We start from the raw sequence: 12,366 nt of genomic DNA on the forward strand, positions 1-12,366 counted from the left end.
AGTCAGCCGGGGAGCGTGACCCCCCAGCCCCCCACTGTGCCCCCCAAGCCCTCAGCCACGCCCCCACCTCTCCCTGGGCCCCCCAGCCCTCAGCCACGCCCCCAGCATCTTCCTGGGACCCCAGCCACGCCCCCCAGCCCCCCACTGTGCCCCCCCAGCCTTCAGCCACGCCCCCACCTCTCCCTGGGCCCCCCAGCCCTCAGCCACGCACCCAGCATCTTCCTGGGACCCCAGCCACACAGCCCAGCCTCTCCCTGGGCCCCACAGCCACGCCCCTCAGCCCCCCACTGTGCCTCCCCAGCCCTCAGCCATGCCCCCGGTTCTCCCTGGGCCCCCCAGCCCTCAGCCACACCCCCAGCATCTTCCTGGGGGCCCAGCCACACAGCCCAGCCTCTCCCTGGGCCCCTCAGCCACATCCCCCAGCCCCCCACTCTGCCCCTCAGCCACGGCCCCTCTTCCTGCACCCCTCAGTCATGCCCCCCAGCCCCCCACTGTGCCTCCCCAGCCCTCAGCCATGCCCCTGCCTCTCCCTGGGCCCCCCAGCCCTCAGCCACACCCCCAGCATCTTCCTGGGCCCCCCAGCCACATACCCCAGCCTCTCCCTGGGCCCCCCAGCCACATACCCCAGCCTCTCCCTGGGCCCACCAGCCACACACCCCAGCCTCTCCCTGGGCCCCCCAGCTCCCAGCCACGCGTCTACCTCTCCCTGGACCCCTCAGCCAGGCCCCCTTCTCTCCTTGAGCTCCCCAGCCCTCAGCCACGCCCCCAGCCTCTCCCTGGTTCCCCCAGCCCAGCCCCCCTGCTCACCGGGCTGTGGAGGGCCGGTGCCCCCCGTACACCAGCAGGGCGCGGGAGGGCGGGTGGAAGACCATGGAGTGCCCAGCGGCAGCAGGTGCCTTCCCCCCGGCGGGTAGCACGCGCTCCCACTGCCACCTCTCCAGATGGAAACGGAACATCTGCGAGGAGAAGACATCCACGGCGGTGCGGCCTGCGGTGGGGAGCAGGGTTAGCAGGGCTGGAACCCAGGTGTCCTGGCTCCAACCCCCACTGCACCCCCTGCTCTAGCTACTAGTCCCCACTCTCATCCCAGAGCTGGGACACAACCCAGGTGTCTGGTGTGATGAAATGAGAATGTTCTTAATGTTGTGTCTGAATTCTGTGTGCCTCAGTTTCCCCTGGGTGTTACTCCAGTAGCTGGTGGGGGGGTCAGGGTGCGTGACCGGTGCAGAGACCCATAGAGGGCAGGCATGGCTGTGACTGGCTGCCCGGGCACAGAGACCGGCCGACACCCTGTATCCAGAGCCCGTCGCCTGCAGGTGTGTTGGGGCAGCCCAGGTGACCTGCTGGCCCAGGAAAGAGACAGAGGCCGAAGGAGGCGACAGGCGGGTCTGAGGCTGGGCTGCGGGAAGGACTCGGGGGGAGGCCAGGGCACCAGGCTCTGGATCCCTGCTCCCTGCGCTAACGAGCTCTGTTCTGCATGACAACGACCTGGCGACCTGGCGCAGAGCAGCCATTTCCCCTCGCTGGTTGGCCCAGCGGCTCCCACAGGGGTACCAGAGTCTATTGCAGTAACGGCTCCGTTGCACTCGGTGTGGAGACGTTCGTGGGCGCCTCGTGGGGAGCCACTCGCACGCCGGGGTGGCCCTGATCTTCCCCGTGTGCATTAGCTGGTTCGGGTTCGGTTCAGAAGTCACTGAGATGCCGTGGAAGGGCAAACCCAGGAACCTTCTGCCTTGTCTTGTTCAGCCCAATCTGCGTTCCAAGCCTCCTTCGCATCCCAGACGACTGCATGCGACGAAAGAGACGTGCTCGAAAGGCTTGTGGGGCGTAAGGGGGGGTGGATCGGAGGCGTCTGGATCTGGATTCGCTGAGCTTTGTGGGATGTTCCTAGGCATCTCGGCAGGGGAGCGACGTTAGACAGGATCAGTCCCCAGGACTAATAACCTGTCCGCGTCACTCGCTGGCTGGGAGTTGCTGTGGGGTGGGGCGGGGTCCTTTGGGGGTGGGCAATGTCACGCAGGAGGGAGGGGGCGGCTTGACCTGGGAATGTCGCGGGGGAGTTTTACTGAGGCTGTCTGCGTGGGGGAGGGGAGAACAGGGGTGACTTTAGGGGAGGGACGAGACCTGAGCCAGGAAGGGGGGGGGTGAGGCGACACCTTTCCCGGGGAGCTGGACAAAGGGAGGGGGGAGGAGGGGAGAGCTGCTGGAGGGGTTTTGGTTTCAGCTTTGGGCTGGCTGGACAGAGGCAGGGGACCCCAAGTCTGGGGTCTAAGCTCCTTGCCCCACAGAGGGACCCGGCTGGGGGGTCATGGCTGTACCCACATGCCCTGCTTAGGATCATGTTCCTGTCGGCTAATAAACCTTCTGTGTTACTGGCTGGCTGAGAGTCCCGGGGAATTGCAGAAATGAGGGGTGACAGGCTCCCCAGGGGCCCTTTCCAGGGGGACTCGCTGCGGGGGGGCCCAGGGTGACCAGGGGGCCAAACGCTCTGAGGTCAGACCCAGGAGGCCCCAGAGCCAAGCAGGCTCCTGGCCCTGGTGACAGGTGCTCTGCAGGGAGATGCTGCCCCAGAGTCCTGGCTGCCTTCATCTGGAGCAGTGAGAGCCCCCAGCCTGGGGCCCCAGAACACCTGGCTCCCACTCCCCTGCTCTAACCACCAGCCCCCACTCCCTGTCCAGAGCCAGGGATAGAACCCAGGAGTCCTGGCTCCCAGCCCCCCGGCTCTAATCCACCAGCCCCTGCTCCTCTCCCAGAGCTGGGGAGAGAACTCAGGAGTCCTGGCTCCCAGCCTCCTGCTCTAACCACCAACCCCCACTCCCTGTCCAGAGCTAGGGATAGAACCCAGGAGTCCTGGCTCCCAGCCCCCCCTGCTCTAACCCACCAGCTCCCACTCCCCTCCCAGAGCCAGGGAGAGAAGAATCCAGGAGTCCTGGCTCCCAGCCCCCCCATTCTAACCACTAGCCACCCCTCCCCTCCCAGAGCCAGGGAGGGAACCCAGGAGTCCTGCTCCCAGCCCACGTCTCACCTCCGAAGACGTACAGCCACGTGTCGACCACGGCTGCAGCGTGGCTGGCCAGGCCGGGGGGTAGGGAGGCTGTGGCATTGGGGGGGGCCAGCTCCAGCCAGTGCTCCTCATGGGGTCGGTACATCCAGACGTCACTGACTAGGAAGCCGTTGGCCAGCTCCCCTCCACACAGTACCAGGCAGCCCTGCCAGGCCACGGCCACGTGGGAGTGACGGGCCACCTGCGGGGAGAGAGGGGTTAGCGCTGGGAGAGCGGACACACCACCGCAGGGGTGGGGGGGGACCCAGTCTGCGGCTGATGGCCCTGCGCCAGCCCGGCGGGACGCACTCGCTACACCCCACACTGGGCCAGGAGCTGGAGCTCAGGACGTAGGACCAGGGCCGGCTCTGTTTCTGCTGCCACAAGCATGGCAGGCGGGCGGCTTTCGGTGGCACAGGTCCGCTGGTCATGCGGATTCGGTGGCATTTCTGCGGGTGATCTGCCGGTGCTGCACCATTGGTGTCCCCGCCACCGAAGTCGTGGGACCCGCGGACCTCCCGCAGGCATGCTGCCGAAAGCCCCCTGCCTGCCACCCTCACAGCAACCGGCAGGCTGCCCCCCACAGCTTGCTGCCCCAGGCATGCGCCCCTGTGTAGGACATGGTTTGAAACCTGCCACCAGCATCCCAGGGAGGCAGCTGAGAAAACGCGGGAACGTGAAGCTGGTGGAGCAGGGGGGCTGTGACTAGCGTCTGTCTAAGCAGGCGGGGGGGGGGTCTGCCCTGGAGAAAGGACCCAGCCGGGGCGGCAGGGAACAGCCACGGAGTCAATCAGCCAGGCAGAGATGCCCGGGCTGGCTCTGCCCTTTCTCGGACCCCTGCAGAAGGTCCCGGGACCCTGTGAGGGCCAAGCACGGAAACCCGCGGCGCCAGCCCAGCGTGACTGTCCAGGAAAGTGAGCGGCTCTTGGGTGCCGGCGTTACTGCAGCCGGAGGAGCTACGTCTCATTACGCTCCCGCCAGGCTGCCAGGAACTGGGGCCGGGAAGGTAGAGGCAGCCTGAGCTCACCCGGCCTCGGGGACCGGGGTCACTGAGCCTTGGGGGAGACAAGCAAGGCGGGATGTCCCCTTTGGCACCATCACTGGACGGACATCTACATTCGAGGCCGGGCACACGGTGTAGGGGAGGGCGCTGGGGAGCCGCTCAGCTGGGCCCAGTGGAGGGGGGGAGGAACGGGGCACAGGGGGGTCATGGGGGGGACGTACCAGGGAAGAGGGGTGTGACGAACTGGGCCTGTTCTTACTGGGGGCTCTGAATGCTGAGGGGGGGGGGGGGTTGGCCTGGGAGGACGAGCTGCACTGGGGGACGGGAGACTGGCCGGAGGGAAGGGACCTGAGCAGGTAACGTGAGAACCCAGGGAGGGGGGAGAGGCCAGGGGAAGCTGGACAAAGGGGGGGGGGAGGAGACGCTGGGCGGGGAGGGGGTTTCAGGAGCTGGCTGGGGAATGGAGGGAGCCCAGACAGGGCTCTGACCCCCCAAGGGGGCTGTGGTGCCCCTGGGACCCCAAGCTGGACCCAATTGGGGAGGATCCTGTTGTCTGTGCCTGCAAGACCCATCCTGGCCTGTGTTCCTGTCGTCTGAATAAACCTTCTGAGAGTCCTAGTGTCGCGGGAAGCCAGGGGTTCAGGGCCCTGACTCCCTCACACTCTGTGACAAGGGGCTCGGGGGGACGTACCTGGGAGGAGGGGCATGGGGAGGGCATGGGGGGGACGTACCGGGGAGGAGGGGCACAGGGGGCGGCATGGGGGGGACGTACCAGGGAGGAGGGGCACGGGGAGGGCACGGGGGGGACGTACCAGGGAGGAGGGGCACGGGGAGGGCACGGGGGGGACGTACCAGGGAGGAGGGGCACAGGGGGGCGGCATGGGGGAGACGTACCGGGGAGGAGAGGCACAGGGGGACGGCATGGGGGGGACGTACCGGGGAGGAGGGGCACAGGGGGGACGTACCGGGGAGGAGGGGCACGGGGAGGGCACGGGGGGGACGTACCTGGGAGGAGGGGCACAGGGGGGGCGGCATGGGGGGGACGTACCTGGGAGGAGGGGCACGGGGAGGGCACGGGGGGGACGTACCAGGGAGGAGGGGCACAGGGGGGCGGCATGGGGGGGACGTACCGGGGAGGAGGGGCACGGGGGGACGTACCTGGGAGGAGGGGCACGGGGAGGGCACAGGGGAGACGTACCTGGGAGGAGGGGCACGGGGAGGGCACGGGGGGACGTACCTGGGAGGAGGGGCACGGGGACGGCACAGGGGGGACGTACGTGGGAGGAGGGGCACAGGGGGGGCGGCATGGGGGGGACGTACCGGGGAGGGGCTCAGCACCCGGCGCTGCCACAGGTTGGAGGTGAAGTTGTAGATGACGAGGTCGCCCAGCGCCGTGTTCAGGTCCAGCCCTTGGGGAGCAGAGCAGCTATGAGGGGGGGCCCCAAACACCTGCCCCTCCCCCCTGCACCCCTATCCCCAACTTCTCCCACCCTACTCCCCCTGCACCCCCGTCCCCACCCCTACCCTGCCCCACCACCCCTCAATCCCACTGCATCCTCCACCCCCCTGCACCAGGTCCCCACACCCCCCTACACCCTGCACCCCCCGTGCCCCAAGCCCCGTGGCAGCAGCATCTCTGACCCCCGAAGATGTAGAGCGCCCCAGTGGGGGGCAGGACGGCACCGGCGGCTGCCGTGCGGGGCCGGAAGTGGGGGTCCCCGGAGCTCAGGTTGTACCAGCGCCCGGCACCCTGGTTCTCGCCCAGCGCCAGGTCACAAGCCTCGCCCACAAAGCCTGGCTGGCACCAGCACCGATCAGACTCCTGCGGGAACAGACAGACAGAGGGTCCCGGCTCGCAGACCCCCAGCCCTGGGTCCTGGCCCATCCCTCCATTCACAGGGGAGAGGGAGCACTGGGGGGAGTGTCTCACTCACCTGGTGGCGGGGGCAGCGGGAGGCAGGGGAGTCAAAGGGGCAGTGGGGCTCAGGGGTCTCACCTGGTGGCTGAGGCAGTGGGGGGCAGGCCCCGTGGCCCAGGCAGTAGCTATAGCAGTGAGGCTCGGGGGGGGGGGGCAGTTGGGCTTAGGGGGGGTCAGGGGGGAAGTGGGGCTCAGGAGGGCGGAGGGGGGGCTCAGGGGGGCTAGGGAGCTCACCTGGTCACAGGCCCCGTGGCCCAGGCAGTAGCTGTCGCAGTGGGGCTCAGGGGGGGCAGTTGGGCTTAGGGGGAGTCAGGGGGGCAGTGGGGCTCAGGAGGGCCGAGGGGGGCCTCAGGGGAAGTCACCTGGTCACAGGCCCCGTGGCCCAGGCAGTAGCTGCCGCAGTGGGGCTCGGGGGGGGCCGTGGGGCTTAGGGGGGTTGGGGGGCAGTGGGGCTCAGGAGGGCCGAGGGGGGGCTCAGGGGTCAGGGGGGCTCAGCTGGTCGCAGGCCTCATGGCCCAGGCAGTAGCTGCCGCAGTGGGGCTTGGGGGGGGGCAGTTGGGCTTAGGGGGGTCAGGGAGGAAGTGGGGCTCAGGAGGGCCAAGGGGGGGCTCAGGGGGCTGGGGAGCTCACCTGGTCGCAGAACCCGTGGCCCAGGCAGTAGCTGTCGCAGTGGGGCTCGGGGAGGGGCAGTTGGGGGTAAGGGGGGCAGTGGGGCTCAGGAGGGCCGAGGGGGGGCTCAGGGGGGCAGTGGGGCTCAGGGGGGCCGAGGGGAGGCTCAGGGGGGCTGAGGAGATCACCTGGTCGCAGCCCCATGGCCCAGGCAGTAGCTGTCGCAGTGGGGCTCAGGGAGCAGGGGGGCTGAGAGAGGCTCAGGGGGGCAGTGGGGCTCAGGGGGGCCGAGGGGAGGCTCAGGGGGGCTGGGGAGATCACCTGGTCGCAGCCCCATGGCCCAGGCAGTAGCTGTCGCAGTGGGGCTCAGGGGGCAGGGGGGCTGAGAGAGGCTCAGGGGGGAAGTGGGGCTCAGGAGGGCCGAGGGGGGGCTCAGGGGGCTGGGGAGCTCACCTGGTCGCAGGCCCCGTGGCCCAGGCAGTAGCTGTCGCAGTGGGGCTCAGGGGGGAGGCAGTGGGGCTCAGGAGGGCCGAGGGGGGGCTCAGGGGGGCTTACCTGGTGGCAGGTCCCATGGGCCAGGCAGTAGCTATCGCAGTGGGGCTCGGGGGGGGGCAATGGGGCTCAGGAGGGCCAAGGGGGGGCTCAGGGGGGCTCACCTGGTCGCAGGCCCCGTGGCCCAGGCAGTAGCTGTCGCATTGGGGTCAGGGGGGCTCAGAGAGGCTCAGGGGGGCAGTGGGGCTCAGGGGGGCCGAGGGGGGGCTCACCTGGTCACAGGCCCCGTGGCCCAGACAGTAGCTGTCCCAGTGGGGCTCGGGGGCGGGGGAAGTGGGGCTCAGGCGGACCAAGGGAGGCTCGGGGGGCTCACCTGGTTGCAGGCCCCGTGGCCCAGGCAGTAGCTGTCGCAGTGGGGCTCGGGGGGGCGGGGGCAGTGGGGCTCAGGAGGGCCAAGGGGGGGCTCAGGGAGGCTCACCTGGTCGCAGGCCCCGTGGCCCAGGCAGTAGCTGTCGCAGTGGGGCTCGGGGGCGGGGGCAGTGGGGCTCAGGGGGACGAAGGGGGGCTCAGGGGGGCTCACCTGGTCGCAGGCCCCGTGGCCCAGGCAGTAGCTGTCGCAGTGGGGCACGGCGCAGTCCAGCCCCCCCCAGCCAGGCTGACACCGGCACTGGCCGTGGGGCTCGCAGGCGCCGTGGCCGGCGCAGCCGCGGGGGCAGAGCGAGACCCGGTAGCTGGCGTTGAAGCCCAGCAGGTTGTAGTTGGCATCGCTGAACAGGTGCAGCAGCATCTGGCGGGTGGGGGGGAGATGGGATCAAAGACATGGGCCCCCCAACCCCTCACCTACCCCCCACAGCCCCAGTAACCCCCCCTCCTCCAAACTCCCCCCAGCCCCATGCTTCCCCAACCCCTCCCCCCACTGACCCCCGGACTCTCCCCCCTTCTCGCACTCCTCCCCGCCCGCTGCCACCCAGGGGGGGTCACCTTGCCAGAGGTGGCCTCGAGGGGGGGGGGCAGGGTGCTGCCGCTCAGGCTGGCCAGCAGGGGGCAGCGCGGGGAGTCGCCGTCGTAGACGAAGAGGTAGTCGTAGGTGCACTCGGTGTCCATGAACAGGAAGGTCAGGAGCACCCGGTACCGGCTGCTGGGTGCTGGGGAGACACAGGGGGGTCAGACGCGGGACCCCAACACTACCCCGCAGGGAGCACAGCTCCCAGCATGCACCACAGTACCCTCCCCAGGCCCTGAACCCCCCCGCCACGGGGAGCACGGCTCCCAGCATGCACCACAGTACCCCCCCCAGGCCCTGAACCCCCCCGCCACGGGGAGCACAGCTCCCAGCATGCACCATGGCACCCCCCCAGGCCCTGAACCCCCCCGCCACGGGGAGCACAGCACCCAGCATGCACCACAGTACCCCCCCCAGGCCCTGAACCTCCCCCGCCACGGGGAGCACGGCTCCCAGCATGCACCACGGTACCCCGGGGCTCTGACCCCCTCCGCCACGGGGAGCACAGCTCCCAGCATGCACCATGGCACCCCCCCAGGCCCTGAACCCCCCCCGCCACGGGGAGCACAGCACCCAGCATGCACCACAGTACCCCCCCCAGGCCCTGAACTCCCCCTCGCCATGGGGAGCACGGTTCCCAGCATGCACCACAGTACCCCCCCCAGGCCCTGAACCCACCCCGCCACGGGGAGCACGGCTCCCAGCATGCATCACGGTACCCCGGGGCTCTGACCCCCCCCGCCACGGGGAGCACAGCTCCCAGCATGCACCATGGCACCCCCCCAGGCCCTGAACCCCCCCCCCGCCACGGGGAGCACAGCACCCAGCATGCACCACAGTACCCCCCCCAGGCCCTGAACTGCCCCTCACCATGGGGAGCACGGTTCCCAGCATGCACCACAGTACCCCCCCCAGGCCCTGAACCCCCCCCGCCACAGGGAGCACGGCTCCCAGCATGCACCACGGTACCCCGGGGCTCTGACCCCCCCCCCACGGGGAGCACAGCTCCCAGCATGCACCATGGCACCCCCCCAGGCCCTGAACCCCCCCCGCCACGGGGAGCACGGCTCCCAGCATGCACCACGGTACCCCGGGGCTCTGACCCCCCCCCCCCGCCACAGGGAGCATAGCTCCCAACATGCACCACAGTACCCCTCCCCCAGGCCCTGAACTCCCCCCCCCCGGGAGCACAGCTCCCAGCATGCACCACGGTGCCCCCTCAGGGCCCTGAATTTCCCCCACCACAGGGAGCACGGCTCCTAGCATGCACCATGGCGCCCCCGGGGCTCTGACACTCCCCTTACGGGGAGCACCCCCCGAGGCCCTGAATTCCCCCCGCCATGGGGAGCACGCTCCCAGCATGCACCATGGTATCCCCGGGGCTCTGACACCCCCCCCCCCACGGGGAGCACGGCTCCCAGCATGCACCACAGCACCCCCCAGGGCCCTGAATTCCCCCCGCCATGGGGAGCACAGCTCCCAGCATGCACCACGGCACACCCCCAGGGCCCTAACCCTCCCCACAGGAAGCACAGCTCCCAGCATGCACCATGGCACCCCCCAGGGCCTGACCCCCCGGCCCCAAGGGGAGCACAGCTCCCAGCATGCACCATGGCACCCCCCAGGGCCTGACCCCCACCACGGGGAGCACAGCTCCCAGCATGCACCATGGCACCCCCCCAGGGCCTGACCCCCACCATGGGGAAAATGGGTCCCAGTATGAACCATGGCGCCCTGACCCCCCGCCCAGGCTCTCATTAATTTCAAATCCAGAAGGCACCACTGTGCCCATCTTGTCTGACTCATCAGAGACCTGCCCCAATTCCCCCCCAGGCAGAGCCCCACAGCCGGCCAGGCAGGACCGTAACGACCTCAGGGATGAGGATCCATGGTCCAAGGGGCCATTCCCCTCCCAGCCGGGTCCCGCTCCCCCTCCTGGATCGGGGCACATTCAACCTTTCGCTGCTGGAGCAAAGAGCCCCAGAGCCTGGGGCCGAGTCCCCCCGATCCTCCCTGGCCCCACTGAGCGGTAGGAGCTCCTGGTGGCTCTGGGGCAGGGCTCTGAACCCTCAAATGGTCCTCGGGTCTCTGCTCCGGCCCTGCCCCAGCGTGTTACCAGCCGGGGGGGGCACGGGGCCCATATCCAGGCGTGGGGGGCGCAGGGAGCGCGGGGCCCAGCTCTGGGCATGGGGCCCCCAGCCTGAGCCCAGAGGGGAGGTCCCCCCTAAGTCCTGCTCGAGGCCCGTTTGTCCAGCCTGGGCTGGCGCCAGCCTCTGTAGCATCGCTGGGGGCTCACGTGCGTCTGGTGCCCCCCCACGCCCCCACCTTCTATCAGCCACTCGCAGTTCCCATTCACAGAGTAGTTGCCCGGCCCGTCGCTGACGAAGCCCTCGGTGCCCCGCAGCACCTGGCGCTGCCCCTTGCAGTCGCCGGCGCCGGCCCAGGGGGCCCCGCTCAGCGCCAGGGCCAGCGCCAGCAGCAGGCCGGGGCTGCGGGAGGGGGGCCGGGCACCATCCATCGCCGGGCTCAGCGGGGGTCCGGGGGCTCCATGTGGCGACCTGTGCGGAGGAGACGGGGGTCAGGGACATGGCAGTGTGGTGACCCCCCCCCCCCCCCGTCCGGCCACGCGCGACTCCCCCCGACCCCCGTCCGGCCACGCACGACCCGACCCCACCCCCCCCCCCCGGTCCGGCCACGCGCGACTCCCCCCGACCCCCGTCCGGCCACGCGCGACCCCACCCACCCCCCCCCCCCGGTCCGGCCACGCGCGACTCCCCCCGACCCCCGTCCGGCCACGCGCGTGACTCCTCTCTTCCCTCCCCCCCCCCGGTCCGGCCACGCGCGACTCCCCCCGACCCCCGTCCGGCCACGCGCGACCCTCCCCCCCACCCCCGTCCGGCCACGCGCGGCGACTCCTCCTCCTCCCCCCCCCGGTCCGGCCACGCGCGACTCCCCCCGACCTCCGTCCGGCCACGCGCGACTCCTTCCCCCCTCCCCCGTCCGGCCACGCGCGACTCCTCCTCCTCCCCCTCCCCCTCCCGTCCGGCCACGCGCGACCCTCCCGCCACCCCCGTCCGGCCACGCGCGACTCCCCCCGACCTCCGTCCGGCCACGCGCGACTCCTTCCCCCCTCCCCCGTCCGGCCACGCGCGACTCCTCCTCCTCCCCCTCCCCCTCCCGTCCGGCCACGCGCGACCCTCCCGCCACCCCCGGTCCGGCCACGCGCGACTCCTCCCCCTCCCGTCCGGCCACGGGGCTGATCCCGGGGAAGGGCCCGGGCGCTGCACGCGGCCTAGAGGGGTTGGGGGCCGGGGGGCTACAGCGGGCGGGGGCAGCGGCTATGGGGGGCGGTGGGGGCGGGGCCCGGGGGGGCCCGGGGGGGCCGGTCTCTCTCTCACCCGCTCGCTCTGCCCGTGGCGGACTCCGGGCCGGGAGCAGCGAGACGCGGGGCCAGAGCGGCGCGCGGGACCATAGAGCGGGCGGGGCTGCGCGGCGGGAGGGGCCCGGTCCGGCCGCTCTGGGCTCCCGTCTCGCTGGTTCCGGCCCGGGGGGGCTCGGCCGGAGGAGGAACAGGGAACCCCCGGCACGTGCCTCAGTGCGAGCTCCAGGCTCGGACCGACCCGAGCCCGGGACCCCCAGCCCGGCCCCCACGGACCCTGCGAACCGGCTCCCGGCCCGGCCCCGCCCCGCCCCGCCCCGGGCAGGGACACGTGAGACCCGACCCGCAACCTCCCCCCCGGGCGCTGCGGGCCGACAGCACCGCCCCCTTCGCCCCCCCCGCTCCGGACCCCGCCCCCCCACACCCCGCCCCTTCGGGCCCCGCCCCCCCCGCCCCCCCCCCGCTCCGGGCCCCGCACCCCCGCACACCCCGCTCCGGGACCCGCACCCCGCCCCTTCGCCCCCCCCCCGCTCCGGACCTCACCCCTTCGCCCCCCCCCCCGCTCCGGGACCCGCACCCCCGAACACTCCACCCCCCCGCACAAGGCCCTGCCCCCCGCGCTGACCCCCCCCGCACACTCCGGGCCCCGCCCCCCCGAACACTCGCTCCAGGCCCTTCCCCCCGCGCTGACCCCCCCCCGCACACTCCGGGCCCCGCCCCCCCCGCACACGCCGGGGCCACCCCGAGCCCCAGCCCCCTACCCCCGCCTGCTCCGGGCCCCGCCCCCCGCACACTCGCTCCAGGCCCTACCCCCTGCGCTGACCCCCCCCCGCACACTCCGGGCCCCGCCCTACCCCGACCCCCAGCCCCTATCCCCACCTGCTCCGGGCCCCGCCCCCCCGCATACTTTGGGCCCCTG

General features: G+C 71.5%; 1 protein-coding gene across 15 annotated transcripts in view; it reads right to left on the reverse strand.

Moving 5' to 3' along the window:
* Nucleotides 1–11,486, reverse strand: part of MEGF8 (multiple EGF like domains 8) — a 62,610-nt gene extending 51,124 nt beyond the window's left edge. For 6 of the 15 annotated variants that reach the window (XM_050930430.1, XM_050930432.1, XM_050930427.1 and 3 more), the window contains exons 1-8: nt 10,394–10,601; nt 8,047–8,210; nt 7,544–7,852; nt 7,027–7,128; nt 5,688–5,868; nt 5,367–5,455; nt 3,026–3,245; nt 808–988 (exon numbers count right to left, since the gene is read on the reverse strand). In XM_050930430.1, coding sequence (XP_050786387.1) covers nt 808–988; nt 3,026–3,245; nt 5,367–5,455; nt 5,688–5,868; nt 7,027–7,128; nt 7,544–7,852; nt 8,047–8,210; nt 10,394–10,586 — 1,439 coding nt within the window. In that variant the 5' untranslated portion in view covers nt 10,587–10,601. Of the gene's footprint in view, nt 1–807; nt 989–3,025; nt 3,246–5,366; nt 5,456–5,687; nt 5,869–6,198; nt 6,230–7,026; nt 7,129–7,229; nt 7,263–7,543; nt 7,853–8,046; nt 8,211–10,393; nt 10,602–11,466 lie in introns of those variants that run through there. The other 9 variants (XM_050930440.1, XM_050930431.1, XM_050930433.1 and 6 more) reach the window with 8 other exon arrangements.
* Nucleotides 11,487–12,366: the final 880 nt, after the last annotated feature.

The sequence above is a fragment of the Gopherus flavomarginatus genome, chromosome 20 (genome assembly GCF_025201925.1).
Source record: "Gopherus flavomarginatus isolate rGopFla2 chromosome 20, rGopFla2.mat.asm, whole genome shotgun sequence".
Taxonomy (NCBI): domain Eukaryota; kingdom Metazoa; phylum Chordata; order Testudines; family Testudinidae; genus Gopherus; species Gopherus flavomarginatus.